Source organism: Apodemus sylvaticus, chromosome 5, assembly GCF_947179515.1.
Source record: "Apodemus sylvaticus chromosome 5, mApoSyl1.1, whole genome shotgun sequence".
Lineage (NCBI taxonomy): Eukaryota > Metazoa > Chordata > Mammalia > Rodentia > Muridae > Apodemus > Apodemus sylvaticus.
This window is the reverse complement of record NC_067476.1, coordinates 18008319-18035597: the sequence shown is the minus strand read 5'-3', so window position 1 is coordinate 18035597 and position 27279 is coordinate 18008319. Positions and strand designations below refer to the sequence as shown.

Below are 27279 nucleotides of genomic sequence, written 5' to 3'. Positions count from 1 at the left end.
CACCGCAAAATGATAATTGTGATGAAATTTTATCTTTAAAAGACACACTATCCAGATCAGGGTATAGGGAGCTATAGTGTCGAGCATCGGAACCGGCTGCCATATTATTGCCGGGCTTGGTCATGGCTCAGAAGAAAACAGTTCTGGCTGGTGCTGAGGCCGACAGCCTGGCACGTAGAGGTGGGTTCTGGGGAAGCCACTGACTGGCCCCTTTCCTCCATGTGGAGTTACAATGACCACAGATAGCCTAGAGCCACACACATGGTGACTTTGAGGTCTTGTAGGTAGGAGCCTAGCATGACTCTGTTGTGCCCTCTGCTCTGAGTACTGCCACCTTCCCTAAGAACCTGGAGTATCTACATATAAGCACATTCAGGCTGTCTCCAAGGTCATGGGATCAAGGTCGCTGCCACGCGTAATCAGAAATTGGGCCTCACACTCAAAAAAGGTCCAGTTCCTCTTCAGGCTCTTCATGGACCCCCTGCTAGCAAGGCAGGTTCAGTCACTCACAGGGTCACCCCTTCTACCTCAGGATTGACTGACTGATTGATGATTGATTGATTGATGATTGATCGATTGATTTGCCTTTTTCTCATATCTGTGTCACACTTCTTTTGTTTGTTTGCATTTTGTTTTTGGTTTTTCAAGACGGGGTTTCTCTGTGTAGCCTTGGCTATCCTGGAATTCACTCTGTAGACCAGGCTGGCCTCAAACTCAGATATCCTCCTGCTTCTGCCTCCTGAGTGCTAGAATTAAAGCCATGCTGGATTCTGTTGAACATTTTAAATTCTGCTTTTTCCACCTTCTGACTGTGCTTCTACAGACTCTGGTTACACTGGAGCCTCTTAAATACTCCATATTAATCACATTTAAGTCATTATTGCATGTATGTACTCGTGGAATAACGAGAGCACATATGTGCTAAGTGCAGAGGTCAGGAAAACCTTGTGGAGTCATTTCTCTATGTCTACATTTACATGGGTCCAGGGATTGAACTCAAGTTCCCAGGATGCACAGCAAGCCCCTTTATTAGCTACACCATCTTGCTGGTTCTTATACTAATCTTGTTAATACCAGTGACTTACAACTTCAAACTTTATAAAAGCACACCAGGGTGGTTAATCTTAATTGTCTAAGTTTGTTGGAAGTCAGAATCACCATAGAAACAAATCTTTGGGCCTGTCTGTGAGATCCTTTCTAGACTGGGTTGACTGATGTGACCCTTTCTGAATTTAGGCAGCAGCATCCCATGAACTACAGTCCAGGATCGCATAAAAAGAAGAAACTGGACTGAGTGGAAACATTTATCTCTCTCTGCTTCCTGACTGTGACTATAATGTGACCGGCTGCCTCATAATTTCCGGCTATCATGCCCCACCCCTACCATGGTGGGTTGTATCCCCTTAAACTATGAGCCATGAGACAAAATAATCCTTACTGCCTTACTACATATAGTAAGGAGAAAAGTCATGCGCTCCCCCAGGGCCTCATTATTCAGCTGACTGCATGTGGCCACGACAGAGTGGGCCATTCCCATCTTGCTTTTTCATGCACCCAGTGATGTCATGAGTCTATGACTCAGCCCGAAATGGGCTGCAAACGGCAGGGCCTTCTCACCTGGGTGAACTAGAAACTGCCATGGCCTGTCCCCATGGTCCCACCAGCTGGAGCCCCACCTTGGTTCTAGCTCATGTCAGCCACTGCCCTCAATTAGGATGCTAGTACAGTGTGGGCCATTCCCTCCCCAGCAGAAAAGAAAATATAAACAATCCATTCTGCTCTGCAGAGAGTCTGCCATGTGCCTGCTGTGCACATGAACTTGTCTTGTGTCAGCCGACGGCTGGGGCAAGCCCCGAAAAGCCCGTGGACTTAGAGAGGCTAAGTCAGTCTCTTGAGGTCACACAGAAAGACATGGAAAATAGAACCAAGAGAGGGACAAAGGTCCTGTCACCCCCTCACTGTCATAAAGCCACACACAGGTTCCCAAGGACAGCGGTGGATGAGTAGTTCTGAGTCACTTTTTCCTTGGCCCCAAAAGTTAGAGACTTAGCTTAGTGTCCTCTGAGCCAGTCAGTTCAGCAGGAGATGACTTGTGGCCCTTAGGGAGAGAAGGCATTAGGCTTCATGTGTTGGGGGCCACCTGTCCCCAGACTGCTGTCACCTTTTAATAGATTTCTCAGGGAACGAGTAATTTGTTCCTGATGCTGGCTCTGCACTGGGCAGGAAGTCCCTACAGGCCCGGGAGGCCAGTGTAAAATCACTCAAAGGCAACTGCTGGAAGAAGGTAGTGGGTCAGCATTGGCCATTTAGCTCAACCAGACCTCCAATTACTGCCTGGCCTGCTTCCTGCCGCAGACATGCCCAGGGCCAGAGCTTTGAACCCTTGCAGGGAGGCCAGCTTCCAGTAAACAACCCTGGGCAGCGGGCAGATTGACAGCGATGTTCGGCATGAGGACCGATGCTGCAATGCTGTGCTGTTCTGGCTGGCAGGTGGACAGCACTCCAGTCCCAGGGGGCCCTCCCAGTCAAGGGCTCAGGGGCTGACTAAGCCAAGAGTCTCCCTCCTGGCTAGACAGTTCCTGCCAAGGCCAGCGGGTTTCTGAGCCCTGGAAGATCATCCCTCCAGACAGCGCAGGAGCCTGGGCTGGATTCCGGCAGCCTGGGAACAGGGTATGGAGGACGCCATAGCCTCCTTCCTTCTCCATAGGAAAATATGCCCAGGGCAGTATACACTGTGGCTTGACCACCACGATTAGCTCGGAGGATAGGGTATATGGTCCCAAAAGTGTATTCCAGAGGTCTGGGGCTTCTGGGTGCTAGGAGATGGTTGCCTTATGGAAATTGGCTGGGAGGGGCCTGAGAGAGCTTTCTGGAGGAGGTGGAAGGTTCTAGATCGAAGCTGAAGTGCTGAACACACATCTGCACAAACTCAACATAGTATGTTCTTTATTTACACATTTTCCTCTAGGACCACCCCATACCTCTCCATTAAAAAGTTAGGGGAGTAGGGCTGGAGAGCTGGCTCAGCAGTTAGGAGCACTGACTGCTCTCCCAAAGGTCCTGAGTTCAATTCCCAGCAACCACATGGTGGTTCACAACCATCTGTAGTTGGATTGAGGCCCTCTTCTGGTGTGTCTGAAGAGAGCAATGGTGTACTCATATACATAAATAAATCTTTTTTTAAAAGTTAGGGAAGCAAGAAAGATGGAGAACCTGGGACACACACACACACACACACTTGTAATGCTGTTTCTCAAACTTTCATACCCCCCCCCCCCCCGCAGACCTCACACATAACACCTCCCTTTCACTCTCCACATTGTCATAGGCAGTCGTAAACATTTTCCTTCTAAAATCAGGGCTCGGTTTCAACTTTTTTCTTTCCTCGGGGAAACTGCAAAAGAATGCGGCTCTCTTCACATTTGCTCTGTGATTAATTTCTCTCTGTGTTCGGGAAGTCAACAGTAAGCTATGAAAGCAGGGAAGGGGGCTGCCTAAGCAAGCCGGCGCCTCAGGCCTATGCCGCACAGGCTGGCACCGAGGCTCCGTCCTCGGGGAGACCCCTTAGCGGATGCTGGGCTGTCTGCCCCGTGTCCCTCCACTGCTGCCACACTCTGCCTGTTCACCTCTTCCCAGCCCCGCGAATCCTCAGGCGGTAGGAAGGACACAGTGGACTATGACACTCTACTCTGCGGTGGATGTGTTTCCCTGGACCAGGAAACAAAGAACTCACACTGGTGAGAACCTATGGGCTCCCATGGGTTAAGTCTGGAATAGCTGAAGATATGTGGGTAACAATGACTGCCCACGAATGGACAGCAGGGCCTGTGAGGTGGTGAGGTGGTGAGAGGTAAGAATTCTTGATGCATTAGCAGGAGGACTTGTTTCCAGCATCCACATTAAAAAAAAAAAATCAAGGAAAATCACATATGCTTAAAAGCCCAGTGCTGTGTGGAACAGAGACAGAACAATTACCAGGCTTCCTGGCCAGCAGTTGACCTCCAGGTTCAGTGACAGACTCTGTCTCAAAGGAACAGGATAGAGAGTAAGAGAAGAAGGAACCTAATGTCTTCCCTCTGGCCTCTGCACGCACGGTGGTGGTGGGTGGCAGGGTGTGTGATCACACACACACACACACTCCACAAATGGATAAGAACATACACAGTAAGGAAAAAAATAGTGTGAGCTCTTATCAGTCGCAGGGTAGCAAGGTTCTGTGTTTGCTGAGTATTCTAGAACGCTTCAAAATAAAAATGCACGGGGAAAGTAATAAATGTTTACAGCATTGAGAAAAATACACAGAGCTTCAAGGAGAAAAAAAAACTTAAGAGCAACTTGAGGAATCTTACCTGGTGACACAGGACGCGCGCACACACACACACACACACACACTACAGACATTCTGTTGCTGAAAAGGCAACTTTTAATAGTCACATATATTCCATTATGAATTATTTAACTATTCTATTGTTTGATAGTAAATTCATTTCTGAGTTTCAGTACAGTATCGCTATATACTACCTATACTCCATTCTAATAACAAACATCTGATCTATTACACAATATATAATCCCTGGTAAATTCCAGCATCTGCCACTGTAAATAATGCTGCCATGAACATCTTTATTTCATTAAATTTATTGAGGGTGTGCTGTGTGCATGAGAATGTGTGGTTGTGTGAGCTTCCGTGAGTGCATGCAGAGTCCAGAGGAGGGCATGGGCATCTTTTTCTAGAGATGTTATTGCCTTGAGACAAGGTCTCTGGCTGACCCAGCCTGGTATTTGGGCTGTGACCAGCCAGTGTGTTCCTGGGATCCACCTGTCTCTGCACCTTCTGTTGGTGTTACGGACACGCAGAGCTTTTTATGTGGGTGTTGGGGGTTCAAACTTAGGTCTTTATGCTTATAGAAGACTTTTTTTTTTTAACTTGCTGAATCATGTCCCCAGCCCCTACAATGGCATATCTTTAAACATCTGTCTTAGCTGAGAACAGATCTCTTGTAAGAGGTTGTGGGGGACAAGTGTGCAAGCCTTTCCTGAGGATGTTGAATCATTTGGCCAATGGCTTTACAGAAGGCACGCTCTGCTCAGCTCTCCCAATAGCAGTTAGAAAAGTCCTCCTGTCAGATATTGTGATTTCTGAGTGTTGTAATTAGAGAAGTCAGCTCCTGGCACCGGCTCATGCTTCTTGTCCCCACCATTGACCGACCACCAAACCTCTGACACTGAGTTCTCCTCTATCACTCACTGGAACAGTCCAAGAAACACAAGACTTCCCACAAGGCTTTGGGCCTCTGGCCCCTGTCTCCAGCACAGACTGGTTTTCAATTCCAGTGATGAGACCCAATGGTGCTCAGGTGGACTTTTGAGCTATCATCAGCATCACCACCCCAGGTTGGACCCTGAAAGGACAACAGGGACTCCTCTCTGTCCCCACCCCCAACTTTCATCTTTGCCTGGTCTATCTGGCACCTTGGACTACCTCTAGCGACTGTCCCCGCTTTATCCTTCCTGCTACCACTGTGGTCCAGGCCCCCTTCATCACTCTTCCCTACTCTCCTCTCACAGCCTCTTTCTCTCCTGCTCCCCACCATGCCCACTGCCAAAGTGAACACATTCCATGCCGCTGAGATGGCCAGAGCCAGCTTTCAGCCTTGGCATGGGCACCTAATCCTGAAGCCTTGCCCAAGTTTATATTCATCCTCATCCTAGAAACTATTTTTGTGTTTGCTCCCCTCCAGGCCCAGCAGTTTCATGGTTCTGTTCACATGACTATTGTAACCTTCCTTGCTGTGGCTCCAGCTCTTCAGGCCCTTCTCAGTGCCCGGGCCTTGTCTTTGATGGCTATCCCTCTGAGCACTTGCTGAGAAAGTTGAGTTCTCTCTCCCTGGCCGCTCTGTGGAGTTTTTCAGTCCCTATTGGATCCCTCTGACCCTTTCACTTTCTCCTTTTTTTATGTGTGTGCTCCCTCTTGAGGGTAGAGCCCTGTTTCTGCATCCAGCAAGGTACTAGACACAGGCCTGGAGTCTGATGAAGCAATGGCAGAATGATAATGATTGAAGAGCCAGGGAGTTCTGAACCATGTAGAAGATAATGTATGTTTTCCTGAGAGTCAAGGGCACTACCAAGGCAGGCTGTGCAAAACTGATGGAGAAACCAGGGGTTGGGGATGTGGCTCGGCCAGTGGAGGGCATACACAAAGTTCTGAGTTTGATCCTCAGCACTACATAAACCAGATATAATGTTCTCCTGCTGTGAAGAGACAGTTTCAGAGATTTGGTCCATTGTCATCATGGGAGGGAGGATGGAGGGGAACATGGCAGGATGCAAGCAGACAAGCAGACATTGGTGCTGGAGAAGGAGCTGAGGGTTCTACGTCCAGGCCCACAGATGGCAGGAGGAGAGAGACTGGGCCTGGCTTCTGCTTCTGAAACTTCAAAGGCCACCCTCAGAGGCACACTTCCTCAAACAAAGCCACACCTCCTAATCCTTCTCAAGTAGTGCCACTCCCCGATGACTAAGCAGTCAAACATGTGATCTGTGGATCTATAGGGACTGTCCTTATGCAAACCACCACAGAGATGTAGTGGCTCCCCATTTGTAAAGTCAGCTTTTGGGAGGCAAAGGCAGGAGGATCAGAAGTTTGAGGTCACTCCTGGCTACATAGAAATTTTGAGGGCAATCTGGACTACATAAGAACCTGTCTCAAACAAACAAACAAACAAACAAGTAGAAAAGTGGCCTTTATGGGGTCTTGTCTTTTGGTGATTCTCTACTTAAACACCATGTGGTCCACCTCTGCTTAAATACCTTCCACAGTTCCCCAATGTTCTCATGAGAGGACCAGGCTTTGTCCTGCATTCCAGAGCTATGTATGGTTCTGGAGTCTGCCCTGGCTGACTGCGTCACTGTGTGGCTATAAATCGGTCCCTGGCCTTTCTAAGCTCCTGACTTAAAGGGCTCACTTATTTTCTCTCTCCTCATTGGAGAGTGCAAATCAGGTTTCTGACCCAAATGACTTGGGGTTAAGAATAAGCCCTGCGGAAAGGTCAGGCCTGGGTGTGTATGAATCGGCTGTGAGTCGTGAGCCGTGTACGTTTCCTCTACAGGCAGAGTTCACCGCCTACAAGCCAGGAATGAGACATGAATGGGGGCAGGAACCTAGGAGGTACTTAACACAGCCTCTGGCATATTGAAAGATTTCAACAAACAAACATCAACCAGGATGACTCAACCAGGTGGGAGGTTGGTAAATCCTCCCACGCTAGCAAAGTGAGAGCTATGCTGATAATCTCATCGCAGCTTGCAAGGGCTGGACTAGAAGCAGGAGGGGAGTCTCTTGTTTCTTCTCACCATCAGCTAGGACTGGCAAACACAGGACCCACCTAACCCAGCCAGTGCTTATGTGTGTGTAGTTCTGTGGGTCTCAGGTGGAGGGACTCTACACTTGGAGGCATTGTCACGTGTCTGACTGCACCCCTCCCACTGGAGCTGGCTTCTGTGGGCTGTGCGGGGCGGCTTGGCACCTGGGTGCTGGGCCAAGGGCCCTGGAGCCTGGAGCAGCTGCGCTAATTCATGCAAAGGAAGGCACACAGGTTACCCTGTCTATTTATAGCTTATTTATGAAGGAGGAAAAACAAGGGCCCAGTTGCCATGGTTACCAGGAGCATCATGGCCCGCTCTCTCCCTGCAATGGGAAGAGGGCCAAGTCAGCTCTTGTGGCGAGCCCTCTACTGTGCATATCCTGATGGAGGCTGGGGTGGGCCTTCACCACCTGTCCCGCACTGGGTTCCCAGGCAGTCTGTAGATGTGGTAGGGTGGGGGCTGCTCTTCTATTCGTGCTTGGAAAATTCAGGGGCATGCTGGGGCCTGTGGAGCTGAGTTTCTTCATAGAAAGTGCTGTCTGCTCTCTAGGTCTTCTTGTTAACTCCTGTCATCTGAGTGCCTGCCTGCTGCCTTGGGTGAATGTGGAGACCTAGCTGTGCTCCCAGCGTGTCCTTCAGGCCACTTAGCACAGAGACCTGGACATAGAGTCCTTAGAACAATGCCCCTCGAAGTTATGATCTTGCACAAAGTTTGTCACCAAAGAGGGTCTTAATAAAATCTGAATGAATGAATGAGTGAGTGAATGGAGTGAATTGTTAACAGGTGTTCATGCCACACTTAAGCATCGAGGGAGACTGCAATGTTTTCTCATTTTATGGATGGAAAAATGGAGCTACAAAGAGATAAAGAGACTGACCTGACATCACACGGCTAGTAAGGAGCTGACAGAGGGGACGTGCTGGGGAGGGGAAAACCTGGTTTTTGCTTGGTCAGAGCCCAGCAGATTTGGGAGTCAGGGAACTGCAGTTGTCAGGGCTGACAGTAAAGGTGCTGTGAGGGTGAATCTTGACTCTGCCATTTATCAACAGTACGGCCTTGAGCTAAGACTTTGCCCTTCTGTGCTTCATTTGCACAGTTGGACAAAAGTGATAGTGGGTCCTTAGAGTGTGTCAGTTCCCTGCAGGCAAGCGCTGTGCCTGTTCCCAAGTTACCTGCTTTCCCAGTGTCTGGTATATTGATGGTGCCCGGGATGATCCTGTCTATAGAACAGAGATCAGGACCGGACCTTGAGTCTGTTCACAATTGTTGGCTGTTACTGTGCTAATTGGGAATGGAGACACAGAGAGTCTGGTGAATCCCCCGAGGTCACACGGCCACATAGAGCAGAAGCGTTGGCTTCGCTGATCGCCAAGGAGTAAATGGGGCAGTGTCCGGGACAAAGGATGAGCATTCCGGACTGGGCGGCAGGTCCGGGAGCAGCACTGAAGTGGAACAGGAAAGCCGAGCAGGGCGCTTTGTGCCGGGCCTAAAGCTCTGCTGATGATAGCTCGAAAGGCAGCTGCTGATGCCTGGTCTCCCTGGAGCTGCTATTCGTTGGCAGGCCTCTGGCTCAGCCACTTGCTGTCTACTCCCAGGACTCCTCGAGGCTCCCAGCGCCCTCTGCTGGGCTCTGCCGACCATCTCTAGAGACAATGACGCTTCCTCAGATCAGTCTGGCAGGAAAATAGTCAGCGGCCCCACATCTTTCTTCAGACCCCACAGAAGGACACAATCATTTCCCCACCGCTATGCCTTCCTTTCCTGCAGGTTCAGAACCCTGACCCCTGCCCACCCACCCAAAACCACGGTCTAAAGGTTGATTTTGTCGGTGCTCATCTGTTCCTCTTGTTTGTCTCATAGGCTTACATGCCCAGGCTTCTAAACCAGCCCACTGCTACTCATACTTCCCCACCAGAGAGATTTGTTCTGGGTTTTTCTCTTCTTTGCACTGTAAACTTGTGAGGTGTCTGACTCTGATAGGCAGCCGTAACGAATTATTCTAAGCTGGGTGGCATAGACGCCAGAAACATATTGCCTTACAGTTCAGGAGTTTGGAAGTACAAGGACTGTGACTTCCCTTTGAGGGCATGTACGAGAGTCTGGTCTAGCCCCTTGCCTATTTCCTGGGGCTTTGACAGGTGGTCTTTGTTTTCTCCAGCTGCAGAAATATTACAAGGAGTTGTTATCTTCACCTGTGGCTGTCAACAAGCAAGGACTCGAGATAAGCTGGATTAGCACCCACTCTCCTAGCCTAGTCTTTTTTTTTTAAAGAATTATTTATTTTATGTATATGAGTAGTACACTGCAGCTATCTTCAAACACATGAGAAGAGGGCATAGGGTCCCATTACAGATGGTTGTGAGCCACCATGTGGTTGCTGGGAATGAACTCTGGACCTCTGGAAGAGCAGTCAGTGCTCTTAACCACTGGGCCATCTCTCCAGCCCTCTCCTAGCCTTTTTTTAGCACAGGGCTTCAAAATTAGAATTAATTTTCTTTATTTCAAAAGACCCAGAGATGCAAATCAGATAGAACGTAACTTTCAGTGAACATTTACTAAAAACATAGTTGAAGCACTGGTTCTAGACCCTTAGGATGCTATTTCTTCCTTCATTCATCTATCTGTCTTCAGCTAGAACCATGCTAGGCACATAGTAGGTGTTTAATAAATATTTGTAAATGAATTCATTTCATAGTCATGGTGTCACTTATTGTCTGAGTAAGTTTTAAAAAATTTTCCTTACTTCCTCAGCAAGCCTTACATTTCCATTAGTAGGAGATTTTGTTAAAATTTACATAACTGCATTAATAATGCTGAATAGAATTATGAACTCTGTGCCCATTAAACAATCCAGTGCCTCTCCTTCAGCCCTAACAACTACTGACTCACTTTACACCTATTTTGAGATACTTCACACAAGTGGAACTGTCTAGGGCTGGGGAGATGGCCCAGAGGTTGAAGAGCTTTCTATGCATGAGGATTAGAGTTTAAATCCCCAGGATCCATGTAGATGCTGGAGGCCATATGAGTTGGCTTTTAAGGCCAGTGCTCAGAGGAGAGAGGCAGGGATCCTTGGAGCAAGATGGCTGACCATCTTGTATTGGTGAGCTCTGGGTTCAATTGAGAGACTATGCCTCCAAAGAGTAAGGTGGAGAGTGATGGAGGGCTCCCAACATTAACCTTGGGCTTCCATATACACGCACTTACAGGCATGTGAACATGATTACCACATGAATGCACATAGATATCACATGTGACTGTAATTATACAATGTGGTTTTTCTTCCCCATGCCTAGCCTCTTTATATTTAGCAAATTGTTTTCAAGGGTCACCCCTGATTTAGTAGGTGACCGTCCCTTTTATGGCCGAATACAATTCCACTGTGTTGATAAACCACAACTTGTTTATTCCTTCATCCGTCAGTGGGCATTTGTGCTGTTTCCAGACTTGCCTGGTTGTTATGCACATTTGTGAAGAAGCATTTGTGAACTTAGCGTTCCAGTTCTTCTGGAACATATCACGTATGACAGTGATAATTTTGGTTTAAGATCCAGTTCATTTTCCGGAGCAGATGATCATTTTACATTCCCACCTGTCACATATGAGTGTTAAAAATTTTTATACATTCTCTTTAACACTTGTGATTTTCTCTGTCCGACTCCAGTTATTGTAGTGAGTTCAAAAGCAGTGTCGCACTAGGGGTTTGGGGTTGCCTTTTTCTCATGACTCAGGGCACGAAACATCTTTCCATGTGTCTGTTTGGCTTTCTGAGGAAGGTGAAAGCTCGGCTACACCTACACAGGAAGAAATAAGTGAGTTGAAGGGATTTGTACAGCGGCTTTGCCTGGGACCTGGCGTGTGTGGATGTCCCTGAAACACGCCGGATTCTAATTTAACCGTAGAAATCTCCTGGTCTGAGCGTCAGGAGATTTGGGAACTGGGAGAATTTTATTATCTGACTTAACAAATACCATCCCTTCGGCTGGTCCTCGGTACTTCAAAGATCCGAACCTCTCTAGGAAGTGAGAACGCAGGAACTCTATGTCCAATCGCGCCGGTTCGAAGTTTGCCCCGCCCTCTCATCCTGTTCGCTCGCAGCGCCGGAAGTGTTAAGTTCTTTTCGGTCGCTCCGCCCTCGGCCCGGAAACACTTTCTTGGGAAGATGGCGGCTGTGTCGGTGTTTCAGCCACCGGTCGGAGGCTTTTCTTTTGATAATTGCCGCAGGTGTGTTCAGGCCCGGGGGCGCGATCGGGACCCGAGTAGGAGCTCCGAGTAGGGATCCCAGGTCGGAGCTGGGCTGCGGCCTGGGCCCGGGGCGTGAGGCGAGTGTGGGGATGGTGCCCGCGGCCGTGTGACTCAGGGAATCGGGCCTCAGCGCGGGCTGCTTCTGAGGCCGCCGCGGCCCTCTCCCCGTGCCAGTGTGTAAGGATTTGGTCCTTCCTGTGGCTTTGCGGGTCCGGGGGAAGTCACAGCCCCGATCTGTAATTCCTCGCGGGTGGTGCTGATGATAGGAGAATCCAGTGAACAGACCGGGATGGAAGCAAACTGCGCTTCCTCCTAAGCACCCACTCTTCGCGCCAGTGGTCTTGTCCGCTAACACTTGATTTCTCTGCCTTCCCTTAGGAATGCTGTCTTGGAAGCTGATTTTGCAAAAAAGGGGTTCAAGCTTCCGAAAGCTCGGAAAACTGGCACTACCATCGCGGGGGTGGTCTATAAGGTAAGCCCTAGACAAGCCGACCGTAGCAGTAATTCACCTATTAACGGTAGTTAGACCACCTGGACTCAAGCTTCCAGCTAGATCTGCCAGTGCAAATGTCCGAGTGCATCATGAAAAACGGCTTTTATTAGAAATGCTTTAATCCGGCGGTTTTGGTGTTAAACAGTTTGCATTTACTCATTTTGAAGTTTTAGATATGAGGGCAATTTGACTTTTCCTATGGTACGATAGGAAGCAGGATTCTATAAGGGAAAAGCATAGAATTTGGGATTAATTGGTTTGTCTAGATGTTTAATGCATCGATACTGTTTGTACAGAACTGCTTGGGCAGTTTTAGTCTCCCCTCTCCCCTATTCTGAGACAAGGTCTCATTATATAGCCCTGACTGTCCTGGAACATACCATGTAGATCAGGCTGCTTTAAATTCCTAGAGATTCACCTGCTTCTGCTTCCGGAATGTTGGGATTAAGTGATTAGAGGCAAGCCACTCTGTCCTCAGCTTTTTTTTCACAGAGTTAAATACTGAAATAAACTGTAAAGATCATAAAAGCTAGTGATTAATGTTGTTAATGGGTGAAGAGAGACACATCTCAAAAACTAATAGAGCTGACTGTTTTCTTAATTTCCTCTGTATATGTGCATATGCTATGGGACAAGTGTAGAGGTCAGGGAACAACTTGGTGGAGACCATTCTGAGCTTCATATGGATTGTTGGAATGGAAGTCAGTTTTGCAGGCTTGCATGATTAGTGTTTTTTACTTGATGAACAACTTTGCTGACCTGTTTTGTTGGAAAGATTTGTGGGTCTTCGTTCCATGTTTTTTTCTTTTCCAGTTTAGCTCTGTGATTTGTAAGGAATTTATTGAATCTCTGAGTCTTGATTGAAGATGGAAATGAGTCTTAATCACCCCAGGGTTTAGCCATTAATATTTATTAAGGATGTACTAACAATGTAGGACAATAGTTTGAATTTTGACTGGGGGTATGGAATTATGGGAGCAGAGAATGGACATTGTTTTTCTTAATACCTTGTGTATGTAAGTTGCTGAAAATTTTTTTTTTCTCTAAAAATAGGATGGCATAGTTCTTGGAGCAGACACAAGAGCAACTGAAGGGATGGTTGTTGCTGACAAAAACTGTTCAAAAATTCACTTCATATCTCCTAATATTTAGTAAGTATTGATGAATTTGAACTACTCTGAAATCTTCTGGCATATTAGGACTACAAATGGACCTTCTCTAGCAACTTCTTTGCAACCTGCTTGCTGTTGAGACTGTTTTTTAACTCTCTTAGATGTGTTTCTGGGCTGGGGTGTATGTCAGCTCGTAGAGTGTTTATGTAGCGTGCTCCGAGTCCTGTCTCCGAGTCCTGGGCTCTGTCTCAGCACTGCAGGAAGTGGGGAGTGAGGTGAAGCCTGTGATTGAGCCCTGGGGAGGGGGACCGCAGGAAAGCCAGGAGTTCAAGGTCAGCCTTGGCTCCATAGGGAATTTGAGGCTAATCTAGGGTAAATGAGACTGTGTCACATGAATAGTTCAGAACCTAACTTGTTACCTGCCCTCCTCAGGGCCACACCCTTCTGTTGCTTCCGTCTTTTGGAGTTGGTAGGAAGTTGTGCTTCCCATGTTCCTCTAGAACCCATGCCCCTCTGCCTTCCTCTCTGCAATGGCCTTTATGTGGGTCCTTTTTTTCTCAGCCGGACAGTTTTAGCTACACAGTCTTGACTTATTATTTCAGAACTGAGTAAAGAAAAAATGGAAGAGAAATCATAATATACCATAAAATAACAGAGGTACAATAGGGCCTGGGAAGATGGAGAACAAAGCAATTAGTTCCTTTTTGCTTGTCTTTACACTGTGTGTGTGTGTGTGTGTGTGTGTGTGTGTGTGTGTCTGTGACACACTTGTGCCATTGAAGCATGTGGAGGTCAGAGACTATCTTTTAGAATTTTTCTGCTTCTGGTTTCTTTACTAATGTTCACTCTTCTGCCATACTTCTGTAAAACACAGAGTCTGTCATGCCCTTTCCTCTTTAAAAGCTTCTTGAGAGACATTGGGCTTCTACATTATTTTCTAGGTAAAATTGAAATTCTGGTGTGATGTTTGAGACCTTGTATTACCCCCTCAGGCAGCTTATGTTCCAGTTTCTTCTTGAATGTTCTTATTCCTGTTCCTCTTTAAGTATGAGTTTCTCCATCGTTTATGCAAGTGGCTCTAGTTAAAAAATGCCCTTCCCAGGGTAAGAGAGCAGTTAAGAGCATTCATGCTCCGTCACGAGGACCAGAGTTTGGATCCCAGCACTCATTCAGGCTGTTCACAAATGCCTGTAATTCTAGTTCCAGGGGATCCAATGTCCTTTTGGGGGTTTCTGAGAGTATCCGCACACAGATGTATTCAGACTTTCACGCAGATACTTGCACATACAGACATGAATAAGATTTAAAAAAACAAAGTAAAAACACTCTTCTACTTTTAGACAGTTTCTGTTCTTCCAAAGCCAGCTCAAAACAAAACAAAACAAAAAAAACCCAACCAACCGAACAAACAAAAACCCCTTGCATTAACACTCAGAATTCACTGTTTTCAGGGCTGATGAGGTGGTTCAGCAGGTTGCCACCAAACCTGACTGAAGTTGGATCCTCAGGATCTACATCAAAGGACAGAACCAAATTCTGAAAGACGTTCTCTGACTGCCCACATGCTTACATGGTACAATGTGTGTTTTACACACACACACACACACTGTAAAGACAAGCAAAAAGGAACTAATTGCTTTGTTCTCCATCTTCCCAGACCCTATTGTACCTCTGTTGTTTTATGGTATATTATAATTTTCTACTCCATGTTTTCTTTACTCAGTTCCGAAATAATAAATCAAGACTGTGTAGTGTCAATATTGAATTGTAAGACTTTAACACACTGCCTTCTTTTGTACAATTTGGATGTAATAGGACTAAAACATACATTCTGGTGCAGAGAAATGGATTATTAGAAATGTCCCATTGCGCCATAGAGAATATGTTTTATGTCATTGGTTGTGTGTCTTCATTTAAAGTTTAAGGTTGGTTGGACAGAGTTGCATTGCAGACCACTCAACACTGCTCATGCACTGGCAGTTTGTGGAGTTAGCTGCGAGGCTCTGCCTGACTCGAGCTCTCTGGTAACTGATGCGGTGATCCTCTGGTGTGTTTCAGTTGCTGTGGTGCTGGCACAGCTGCAGACACAGACATGACAACCCAGCTCATTTCTTCCAACCTGGAGCTCCACTCGCTCACCACTGGCCGCCTTCCGAGAGTTGTCACAGCCAATCGGATGTTGAAGCAGATGCTTTTCAGGTAAGGCTCCAGGCTGTGGACTTCTGCAGGCTCTCTTCTCTTTCTTTCTTTTTTTTTTTTAAGCCTTAGATTTTAAGCATGAAGCTGCCTGGAAACTAGGGAAAAATATTCAGAAGAACACATTTTGTTCCAGAAATCAATTAGAAAGCTACTTTTAATTAATTTGTTTGTTTGTTTGTTTGTTTTCCCGAGATAGGGTTTCTATGTGTAGCCCTGGCTGTCCTGGAACTCACTGTGTAGACCAGGCTGGCCTTGAACTCAGAAATCCGCCTGCCTCTGCCTCCCAAAGTGCTGGGATTACAGGCGTGTGCCACCACCACCCAGCTGCTATTTTTAATTTTTAAAGCATTTGATAATGAAATGGATTGTATGGTCTGATGTATCATATGGGGATGATTTACCCTGAATTATGGCCAGTGTAGTAATTTCCTGTAGCATAGAGATATTACTGGATAAGACCACTTTTGGTTACAGCAAAACTGTACTTTGATTTATCTTGATAATCCTACTAATTTCACTACCATTTAAACACAACTTTGTTTTCGTCTGTTTGTTTTTGTTTTTCAAGACAGTGTTTCTCTGTGTAGCTTGACTGAAATGGAACTATCTCTGAAGACCAGGCTGGCCTCAAACTTTCAGAGATCTACCTGCCTCTGCCTCCTCCTGAGTGCTGGGATTAAAAGCCTCTACTGCCCAGCTAACACAACTGTTTGTTTTTTCTTTCCCTTTTTAGCAGCAAAATAACAGTATAGTGAGAAGTGACTTATAATCATGTATTAGTGGGTAAAGTGGGTTAAATAATACTGATTTTTACCCAGCCTGCCTCTTCTCACTTGGCCTTGCACTGTTTCATGTTTTCCTTTAACTATGAGTTAAGGTCTATTACTGTATCCTGTTTAAAATAAACAGGTGTAAGCCAGGCAGTGGTGCTACACACCTTTTTTACATATACATGTAGATATACGTATACATGCATGAATATATATATTACATATACATGTATGCATATACATATACAATATATTTTCACATACATGCATACATAAACTGGTTTCTAAATTTCATTCTGTAACTCCCACACACTCATATGGAGTTTTGGTTTTTTCCCCCATTAATAATCAAATTATTACTTTGTAGAGGTTTTGATGTTTTAAAATCTTAAATCTTTGATGTTTTTCTCATGTGTTCTACATAAGTGGCATAGTGGCTAGTTTTGTGTCATCTTATAACACATGCTGGAGTTATTAGAGAGAAAGGAGCTGCAGGTGAGGAAATGCCTCCATGAGATGCAGCTGTAAGGCATTTTCTCAATTAGTGATCAAGGCAGAAGGGCCCATTGTGGGTGGTACCATCTCTGGGTTGGTGCTCTTGGGTTCTATAAGAGAGCAGGCTGAGCAAGCCAGGGGAAGCAAGCCAGTAAGAAACATCCCTCCATGGCCTCTGCATCAGCTCCTGTTTCCTGTCCTGTGTGAGTTGCAGTCCTGAGATCCTTTGGTGGTGAACAGCAATGTGAATTTGTAAGCTGAGTAAACCCTTTCCTTCTCAATTTGCTTCTTGGTCATGATGTTTGTGCAAGAATAGAAACCCTGACTAAGACAATTTGGTACCAGCATAGTGGGGTATTCCTGTGACAACCTGACCATGTTTTGGGGAGGACTGTGGAAGGACTTTGGAACTTTGGACTAGAAGATCCATTCTTAAGAGATCTGTGGGAAGTTGTGTAGGAGCTTGGAAGATAATGTTGAGAACAGGTGCAGAAGATGGAGGCCTGGCTTGTGAAATTTCAGAGGGAAGATTAAAGACTCTTATCAGGGCCATTGCTGTTTTGATTGTGAAGATTCTGTGGTTTTGGTTAGCTGAGGCTGAAGAACCAGCTGTGATTAGCAAGATACCAGAACTACTAAAGCAAAACCTTTGCATTACTGGGACTATTGCTGTTGGTTAGCTGGAGCTAAGAAATTAGTGGTGGTTAAAAAGAGACCAGCATCACTGAGGTGAAACCTTCTGGGAAGTGTTTCCTGAGAGCAAAAAGAGGCTGTGTTCCAGAGAAAGCTAAGGTTGTACCTCGTGCTGTGGCTGGACTTGGTAATGTGTGAGAGTCACCCAGGTGGTGCTGGATTTGAAGACATGAAGGGGTCATGAAGAGCAGCTGAGGCTTGGCACTATGAGGGGCTGTGGAAGGCCATTGGTGAGGTGCACCCTCAGTTGCAATTGATGATGGCCCAGGACTGAAGGGGTCTTGCAAAGGAGTTGAGGCTTGTCACCATGAAGAGAGCCTATGAGAGGCTGTTGGTGAAGCCTAGTTACAGTGGAAGACAGCAGTGGTTTGGAAATGCCAGTACCATGAAATGACCAACTAGAACAGCAGCAGCAGTGGAGTACAGGCAGCTGGAGCCTAGAAGACAAGGGGAGTGCTACAAAGGGCAGGGCTAAAGAAGTGACCCAAGCCCTTGGAGAAGCCCTGAAGATCGTGAGTGAATCCCAGACACTGGACGGTTGGAATCTGGATTTGCTTTTGATTGTGACTGTGCCCCGATATTTTTCCCTCTTAAAGGAATAAAGTATTTTAGTGTAGCCCACAGTTAAGAGACTTTTAATTGTAAAGACTTTGGATTTTAAAAGAGCTTGATTCTTTTGTTTGTTTTGTATTGTTTTGGTTTTTTGAGACAGGGTTTCTCTGAATAGTCTTGGCTGTCCTGGAACTCACTCTGTAGACTAGGCTGGCCTTGAATTCAGAAATTCACCCGCCTCTGTCTCCCAAGTGCTAGGATTAAAGGTATGCGCCACCACCACTGCCCAGTGGAAAGATATTTTAAAGGTATTGAAATTTTAATATGTAAGAATATATAGCCGGGCGGTGGTGGCGCACTCCTTTAATTCTAGCACTTGGGAGGCTGAGGCAGGCAGATTTCTGAGTTGGAGGACAGCCTGGTCTGCAAAGTGAGTTCCAGGACAGCCAGGGCTACACAGAGAAACTCTGTCTTGGAAAAAAACAAACAAACAAACAAAACTTTGTAAAGACCGTGGGACTTTTAAAGTTATTTAGGTCTTGGGGATGAATGAGAAAGTAGGGGTTGAGGCTTAATAGTGATGTGTCTGTGTGTCGGGTTGACAAGGGGTCAATTGTACTGACTGGTTTTGTGTGTCAACTAGACACATGCTGTAGTTATCACAGAGAAAGGAGCTTCAGTTGAGTAAATGCCTCCATGAGATCCAGCTCTGGGGCATTTTCTCAGTTAGTGATCAAGGGGGGGGGACCCATTGCAGGTGATGCCATCCCTGGGCTGGTAGTCTTGGGCAAGCTGAGCAAGCCAGGGGAAGCAAGCCAGTAAGTAACATCCCTCTAGGGCCTCTGCATCAGCTCCTGCTTCCTGAGGTGTGTGAGTTCCAGTCCTGACATCCTTTGGTGATGAACAGCAATGTGAATGTGTAAGCTGAGTAAACCCTTTCCTCCCCAACTTGCTTCACAGTCATGATGTTTGGGCAGGAATGGACCCCCTAAGATAAGTGGGAAGCAGTGTTTTTCTAGTTTGTTTTTCTGTTGCTGTGGTAAATACCCTTATTGAAAACAAATTGGAAAGGAAAGGGTTTACTTCATCTTCCAGGGGTACCAAGGCAAGAACTCAGGTCAAGAGCCTGAAACAGAGACCACAGAGGAACACTGCTTGCTTACTGGCTTGCTCCCTCTGACTTTCTTAGCTAGATTTTTTTTCCCCTCTATACAGGATTTCTCTCGATGCCCTGGCTGTCCTGGAACTCTCTCTGTAGACTGGGATGGCCTCAAATTCAGAGATCCACCTGCCTCTGCCTCCTAGGTGCTGGGATAAAGGTGTGTGGCATCACTGCCCAGATAAGATTTTTTTTTTTTTCTTTTTTCTTTTTTGGTTTTTCGAGACAGGGTTTCTCTGTGTAGCCCTGACTGTCCTGGAACACAATGTGTAGACCAGGCTGGCCTTGAACTCAGAAATCTGCCTGCCTCTGCCTCCCAAGTGCTGGGATTAAAAGTGTATGCCATCACCGCCTGGCTAGATTTTTTAAATCTAGTTCAGAACCACATACCTAGGAATAGTACTGCCAGTAGTGGGCTTCCATAATTAGTAATCAAGAAAAGTGCCCTTAGGCTAATCTAGTAGAGGCAGTTCTTCAGTGGAGGTTCTCTCTTTCCAGGCGTGTGGCCCACCAAGATCAGCCCTCAAGCCCGTTATCATGCAAATAGTGCCTGCTTTTCTTCCTGAGACCTGCCTCACCCTTAGTATATCCCCCTTTCCTTGTGTGAGGAGTGACCATCAGACACCTGCGTCTGTGAATACTGTGAGCTCCTTGGCCTAAAGAGGTTTCCGTAGGTCACATGACATTTAAAACAAAATAGTGCCAATAATTGTAGATCAGGAGATTTAAAATAAAGATACAACTTTCTGTCCTGTTTTTAAAAGTTAGAATGATGGTAGAAGAATAATGTAGCAGTAACCTTTAGGGACTTTGTGGTCAGTGTCACCTTTGGTATTGGCTTATATTTGCCCTTGCTTTGCTGTGTGTCCTGCCCTTGTCCTCTGGCCTGGTAGCTCTGCATTCTCAGTGCTGTCTGCAGGGAGGTTAGTGCTTGAGCCCACTTTCCAGAGGAGAGACCCTGAGTAGAGCTATAATCTCTCCTCTCCTGCTCAGCACTTGTATGTGAAGCCAGCATGCTAATGCAGGGGAATTGTTACTAACAAATAAGTGCACCAGTTATAGCATGAGACCAACTCGTCATTTATGACACTGATTTAAAAAATACAGATCTTAATTTTAAATATAAAGCTCCCTCTGGTGGATCATATAGCCTATTACATACAAACAATTTTTACATTTGCTTTAATTTACTCTCTCTAATAGTTTCTTTTTCTCTCCAGTGCTTCATTTTTATTTAGTACAGTTTGGAAAGGTTATTTATTTACTTATTTTTTGAGACACAGTCTCACTGTATCTCTAGTTGACCTGGAACCTGCTGTGTAGATCAGACTGGCCTTGAACTTACAGAGATCTACTACCTCTACCCCTCAAGTGCTGGCATTAAAGGGTTTGCATTATCATGCCTGGCCAGAGTTCAATTTTATATAATGTTTTGATAAAAATGTAAATTTAAAAATTTAAGCCAGCATAGTATTGTCCTTCATATCTGGTGACATTTTGGGTGAATTACATAAAGTGAGAGTGGTTTAGGGGAGAAAAAGGCTTTGCATTTGACTTTAGTACTTTGGGTCAAGATCTGCCAGATGTAACATTGTTGGGTCATGTTACTTTTTTTAAAAGATTCTTTTTTTGTTTTTGGTCTTTGTGAATGCACACACAAACACACACACACACACACACACCTGTACAGAGACCAAAGGAGAGCACTGGCTCCCTGAGCTGGAGTTACAGGCAGTTGTGAGTCACCTGTTGTGAATGCTGAGAGCTTAGCTCAGATTCTTGTAAGTATCAAGCACTCCTGACTTAAGACATTTCTCCAGCCCTGTCTTATACTTAAGTATAGGTTTTTTTTCCTTGGAAAATGCCAGTGATAGTTTTTGTCTCATTGACTTATGAGGGGGAAAAAGATAAAGAAGGGCCAACTAGCTAGCTTAGCAGGTAAAGGCACCTGCTGCCAAGTTTGAAAGTCTGAGTTGGACAGTCCCAGACCCCATGTGCTGACGGAGAGAACAAACTTCTTTTGTACGTTGTCGGCTGACCTCATGTGCAGTGTGGTGCTCAGCCTCCACCTAGACACTCACGACACAAGTATGCAAGTGTGATAATTTGGAAGGCTGGTGATGGTATTTATAATGGGACCTAAACATTTTTTATTTGACTTTGTTCAGATCTTATGTTTTACCTACACAGCAGTTTTCCATTTTACTTACTAGCATCTGTGATTGTTGTGTAGTGGGTTTATTCAGAGGGAAAGGGTGATGTGACATGAAGCATTGTGTGCCGAGACTGCTTGTTGGAAGAGCTGAGTGGCCTGAACTTAGCAACTCCTCACTGCTAACTACCTTGGGAGCTTATTATCCAGTGTGGATAGTCTTGGAATAACAAGTTCTCTATATCTCCAAGTTTTTGTTTGTGTTTCTTTTGTTTGTTTTATTTTGCCCCCCTCCCTTTTTTTTTTTTTTTTTATTAAAATGGGAATGATAGTGCTTTTTAAAAGGTGGCTGTATGTCAGATCTGAAATGAGTCCCGTTAAGTATACTGCACACAGTTTACAGTAGCTAATTGTAGATGTTGAATTGATTTTAGTTCCTGCCTGGTTCCTATGCAGGCATGACTTCTGCATAATCTACAGGGACTTGGGACTTAGTTCTTTTCTTGTGTCTATTCTGATCACCAGGTATCAAGGTTACATTGGTGCAGCCCTGGTTTTGGGGGGAGTAGACGTTACTGGACCTCATCTCTACAGCATCTATCCTCATGGATCGACTGATAAATTGCCTTACGTCACTATGGGTGAGTGTTATGTTTTCTTGTTTCAGACTCAAAAAACAAATTGTTCTTTTGAAGAGCTATTTCCATTATTGCTAAGAGAGGCAACGGTACATTCCAGTGATGTTATTTAGTTGGCTATTTATCCAGTGCCTACCATGGGTTGTTAACTTGGGAGGCGATGTAAATAATTTTGTGTGTGTGTGTGTGTGTCTGTGTTTTGAGACAGGGTTTCTCTCTATATAGCTCTGGCTGTCCTGGAACTCATTTTGTAGACCAGGCTGCCCTTGAACTCACAGAGATCCACCTGCCTCTGCTTTTTGAGTGCTGAAATTAAAGGACTGTGTCACTGTGCCCGACTTTTGAAAATGATTCTTTATATAATTGTATAAAGAATCTAGTGAACACATTTAGATAAAGACTCTTGGTTGTAAGGATTTATTTACTAGATATCCACAGACAATAAACAACTATAAAACTATGTCAAAAGCAATGTTAGGAAGTGAAAAATATTCAGTTAAAGGCTATTAGTGTAGGTAATACTGAACTGTGGTCACATCAGGTGTTACTCTGGAGAAACCAGGTCAAGAATATGTGGAAATTCTTTGTTACTTCTTCTACCTATATGAGAATTTGCAATGATCTAAAACCAAAAGGTTATGAATATCCTAAGAGGATCTGGGAGTTGTGGGCAGGCATAAGCCAGTGGAAGCTTGGGCAGGTAGGTCCTGGGAGAAGATGTTAGAGTAGACTGAGCCCTCTAAGTAAGTGGAAAGACTGAGTGGAAATCTTTCCTTTCAACATACTTTCAACATACTGGAACTGGTGCAAAGTCTCTAAGTCATTTTAATTTCTTTTATTTGTTTATTGTGGGCAGGCATACATGTGCCACACATGTGGTTGGAGGACAACTCATGGGGTCAATATTCTATGTGGGTTCTGGGGATCACACTCAGGTCATCCAGCTTCGTGGCAAATGCTTTTTAGCTACTGAGCCATCTCGCCAGCCCAAGAGGCCTTTCTTCAATGAAGCTGGAGTGGCAGGGTCCCTTTTACGGGGCTGTGGAGAACCCTAGTTTCCTACTTGTAAGGTGTCAAGTGATGGCCATGCAGTGGTGGTAGCCACCTTTAATCCCAGCACTTGGGAGGCAGAGGCAGGCGAATTTCTGAGTTCAAGGCCAGCCTACTCTACAGAGTGAGTTCCAGGACAGCTAGGGCTACACAGAGAAACCCTGTCTCAGGAAAAAGAAAAGGTGTCAAGTGATACCAGGCTGTTGTGAGTGGCACAGTAGTACACAGTGCCTGGCCTACCAACAGTTCCAATGTTTTGGGGTCAGGCTTTTGTATTTGTGGCTTAGCTCCAATTGCTAGATAAGAATAGTGGGTTCTTTTGTTTTTGTATTCTTTTTAAAATTTGTTTTAAAAGATATATTTATTTTATGTGAGTACATCACTGTCTTTAGACACACCAGAAGAGGGCTAGAGATTCTATTACAGATTGTTGTGAGCCACCATGTGGTTACTGGGCATTGAACTCAGGACCTCTGAAAGAGCATTCAATGCTCTTAACTGCTGAGCCATCTCTTCAGCCCTATTTTTAAAATTTAAAAATTTCCTTAGACAAATTGGCATTTTCAAATGGAAGTTTGAATTACATTTCTGAATCAAATTATGTAAATCTAGTTGTCTATGGTTGTTGTTTTTCTTGCTATTTACTGTACCTACCTTTGTATCTTGGCTCTGGAGTTGGCAAGATGATCTTTTTGCATAGTTAGAAGTTACCATTTGGAGACTTTGTTGTTCCATTGTGTAGTGTGTTCCTGTACTGGGCACTTTATGGTAGATGTTTCCTCCATACTAGGAAAACCAACCTTACACCACAAGTGGATCTTTGTAATGAATGTTTGTGTTTCAGATAGGGTTTTGTATAGCTCAGGATGGCCTCAAATTCTTTATGGCCTTAAGCTTCTGGTCATCCTGTCTCCGCCTCCCATGTGTTGGGACTGTAGGTGTGCATGACCCTGTTTTCATATATAGATGGGTCTTCATAATTATCTTAAAATGAAGATACTATAATTTAAAAATTGTTCTAAAGTGATTTATTAAGATTTTTTTTCTATTGAAGTGTTTTTATTTCTCCTCTTCTAATTCCTTGAAGTGGTAGTAAAGGGAGAATTTTATTTTGTTTTTGGTGGTACCAGAGTTTGAACACAGGGCCTCAAGTGTGCTTGTGAGTGCTTTATCCCTGAGTTAGTTTCCATGCCTCGGCCGCCGACTTACTCTGAGACGTATCTCATCTTACAACGTTGCTTGCCCTGAGTGTGAACTCGCTGTACAGCCTAGGCTGCCTTGAGTAGCTAGTGATAGTAAACTGCTGTTACACTCAGCTTCATCTTTTCTTTTAAAGTGGGTGGGGTTTGAGACAGGGTCTCAGCATAGCTCTGGCTGTTCTGGAACTCACTATGCAGACAAGGCTGGCTTTGAACTCCAAGAGATTGCCCCTTAGAATGCTGGGATTGAAGGCCTGTGCTATCAGGCCAGGCTTGGTTTCATTTTTTTTTTTTTTAATTTTTTTTTTTTTTATTTAAAAGATTCTGAACTTGAGAAAAGTAACAGTGCACAAGGAAAGCTACACTTCATTCGACTGTCAGTGCAGTCCTGTGTGGGCAGGCTCTTATTGCCACCACAACCCTCACCCTGTCCTTCGAGAGGGTCTTTCCTTTCCAACAGCCTGATACAAACCACCAGTTTCAGGACATTTCACTGTTTTTGTTTTGTTTTTGTTGTTGTTTTTGTTTTTGTTTGAGATAGGGTTTCACTCCAGCCCTGGCTGTCCTGGAACTCAATTGGTAGATCAGGCTGGTCACGGACTCAAGAGATACATCTGCCTCTGCCTCCTTGGTGCTGGGATTAAAGGTGAGTCCTCCCACTGCCTGGCAGGACATATAACATTGATACCAAACATTTTTAAAGTAGAAAAGAGAATACCCTTGTCTTGTGTCTGAACTATAGTGGTTTGCCATGCTGACTTTAGAAAAAGCTGTTTGAAGTAAGCAGTCCGGTACCTATTTTGCTTGTGCTTGCCATGGTCTTAGGTGTTAGGAACTTAATTGAGGTCAGGTCGGTAACTGAATTTGTAGAATGTTTCTTCTCTTTCACTCACTAATGTACACGTGCTTTCCATTCATAAGCTTTGCGACAAGTCCTTGTCACTCTGTAATCCTGGCTGAGCTGGAACTTGCTTTGTAGACCGAATTGGCCTTGACCTCACAGAGATCCACCTGCCTCTGCTGCCTGAGTCCTGAGATTAAAGGTGCTTACCACCATGCCCACCTTGTAAGATATTTCTTTAGCCCACTACACAGTCTGCTTTTGCTGTCCTAAAGGACTGAATTGAGACTGATGTCTGATTTAATAATGCAAATAAGTTGTTAACCTCAAGAGTTGTTTATTCATCTGCACATTTGTTCCTCAACTATTTGTTTAGATTTTTATTTTATTGTTTTAGGCAGGTCTTTATGTAGCCCCAGCTGTCCTATAGCTTGCTATGTAAACCAGGATGGCTCAAACTTACAGATCCTCAGCTTCCCGAGCGCTGGGATTAAAGTGCCCATTCCTGCCAGTTCCTCAGTTATTGAGTGAGGTTTATGGGAGGGTCCTTACCCTCACGACAGGCATAGTCTTTGCAGAGATGCATAGAGTAGATGTTTGCAAAGGCTGGTTGCAAAGGCCAGTGGGACCTGTGGGAGAGAGGGTGAGACTTCTAAACGGTGAGTCTTAAAAGTCTCTTGTCGCCCATCTGCCACATGCTCATTGGCAGCACCAGTGTAAGGCACTGTGTTTGGTGCTGAGGACACAGTGCTCAGCAGTGCCTGCCACCTCTGAGCTGTTGCCTCGTGCCTCAGAATGGCATGAAGCAGGTGAGCACGTGCAGCTCTAAAGGAGCACAGTAACAGAGTAACCGGGAGAGTTGTCTGATGGAGTAGTCTGCACATGGTGAGATGCAAGGGGAAGGTAAGTCACTTCAGACCCTCCCCAAGGCCTGCTGCTCTTAGTGCGGAGTTTGTTGTTTTCTTGCCTGAAAAATCCTTCATGGTAAATCTTCATCTGTCCTTCTGACTTACCTATCTGCCTGTATAGGTATCATTTAAAGAAATACATGGACGAAGCCATGCTGGCTCACACAATCACCTCCTATTGATTTCTTATTTTTTTGTTTTTTGTGGTGTTGGAAGTCAGAGCAGGGCCTTGTATATGAGGGAAGTGCTTTGTCACCGAGCGACATCTGCAGATTTAAGTTTTAAGAATTTTTGTCTCTCCATGAGTCTAAATGATATGGAGAATATTATTTCTGTAGTTGCTGTAATTGACTGCTTCAAGTGTCTGTACTGTGACGTCCTGGTCATTCTAACGATGAACGGTGTGCTTTTTAGAGTTTTACCAGTATATCTATTGATTTGTATTTAAGTTTCTAGATTAGGATGTTCATGTCTCTGTCAGAATTCTTTTTTTAAACATTTTTATTAATCACTTTGTTTGCATTTCTTTTTTTCTTTATTATTATATGTAAGTACACTGTAGCATACTTTAAGTATACTTTAAACACCCCAGAAGAGGCATCATATCTCATTACAGATGGTTGTGAGCCACCATGTGGTTGCTGAGATTTGAACTCAGGACCTTCGGAAGAGCAGTCAGTGCTCTTAACTGCTGAGCCATCTCTCCAGCCCTAGAATTCTTTTATAAGCAGTACAATCATTGCAGGATTTAAGGAAGAGTGTTTTGCTTTTTTCTTCCTTCCTTCCTTCCTTCCTTCCTTCCTTCCTTCCTTCCTTCCTTCCTTCCTTCCTTCCTTCCTTCCTTCCTCCTTTCTTTGTTTGTTTGTTTGTTTCTTTCTTTCTTTCTTTCTTTCTTTCTTTCTTTCTTTCTTTTTTTTTTTTTTTGATTTTTTGATAGCATGTGTTTTCTAACTTACCTGGGGTGGGGGAAACACTGGGTTTGGGGCCAAGAGCATTTTACAAAAAAAATCCCCATTTAGAAACGGGCTGTGTCAGGCGAGCCCAGTAATCTGTAGAGCTGTTGCAGCAGTGGCCGGACAGTCTGAGCCGATATTGCAGTCCTTCATACTGCCAGAGCTGCGTGGGAAAGGGCAGGTGCTTCTAAAGGTGAAGCCCAGTCTAGTCTGTTCGTGAAGGGTGGGCTTCCCAGACACAGGAAGGAGGTACGGCTGCTGGGCAGGCCGCTCCTAGAAGTGACAGATGGCAAGCAGATAGGATGTTTTACCTCTCGAGCCATTGCCAAATTGCCTTCCAAATAGATGGCACTAGTTATTCTCACCAGGAGAACACAAAGATGTCTTTCTGGTGCTGCCTCTCAAACGCTGGCTCTTTTTGCCAGTTTGAAATGGGAAAACACCAGGAAGACATT

General features: G+C 45.1%; 1 protein-coding gene across 1 annotated transcript in view; it reads left to right on the top strand.

Annotated features, from left to right (window-relative positions):
- Nucleotides 1–11474: 11474 nt before the first annotated feature.
- Nucleotides 11475–27279, top strand: part of Psmb7 (proteasome 20S subunit beta 7) — a 57673-nt gene continuing 41868 nt past the window's right edge. Inside the window, exons 1-5 of the mRNA XM_052182417.1 lie at nucleotides 11475–11589; nucleotides 11989–12082; nucleotides 13157–13254; nucleotides 15274–15414; nucleotides 21761–21876. Of these exons, the coding sequence (XP_052038377.1) occupies nucleotides 11528–11589; nucleotides 11989–12082; nucleotides 13157–13254; nucleotides 15274–15414; nucleotides 21761–21876 (511 nt within the window). The 5' untranslated portion in view covers nucleotides 11475–11527. The remainder of the gene's footprint in view (nucleotides 11590–11988; nucleotides 12083–13156; nucleotides 13255–15273; nucleotides 15415–21760; nucleotides 21877–27279) is intronic.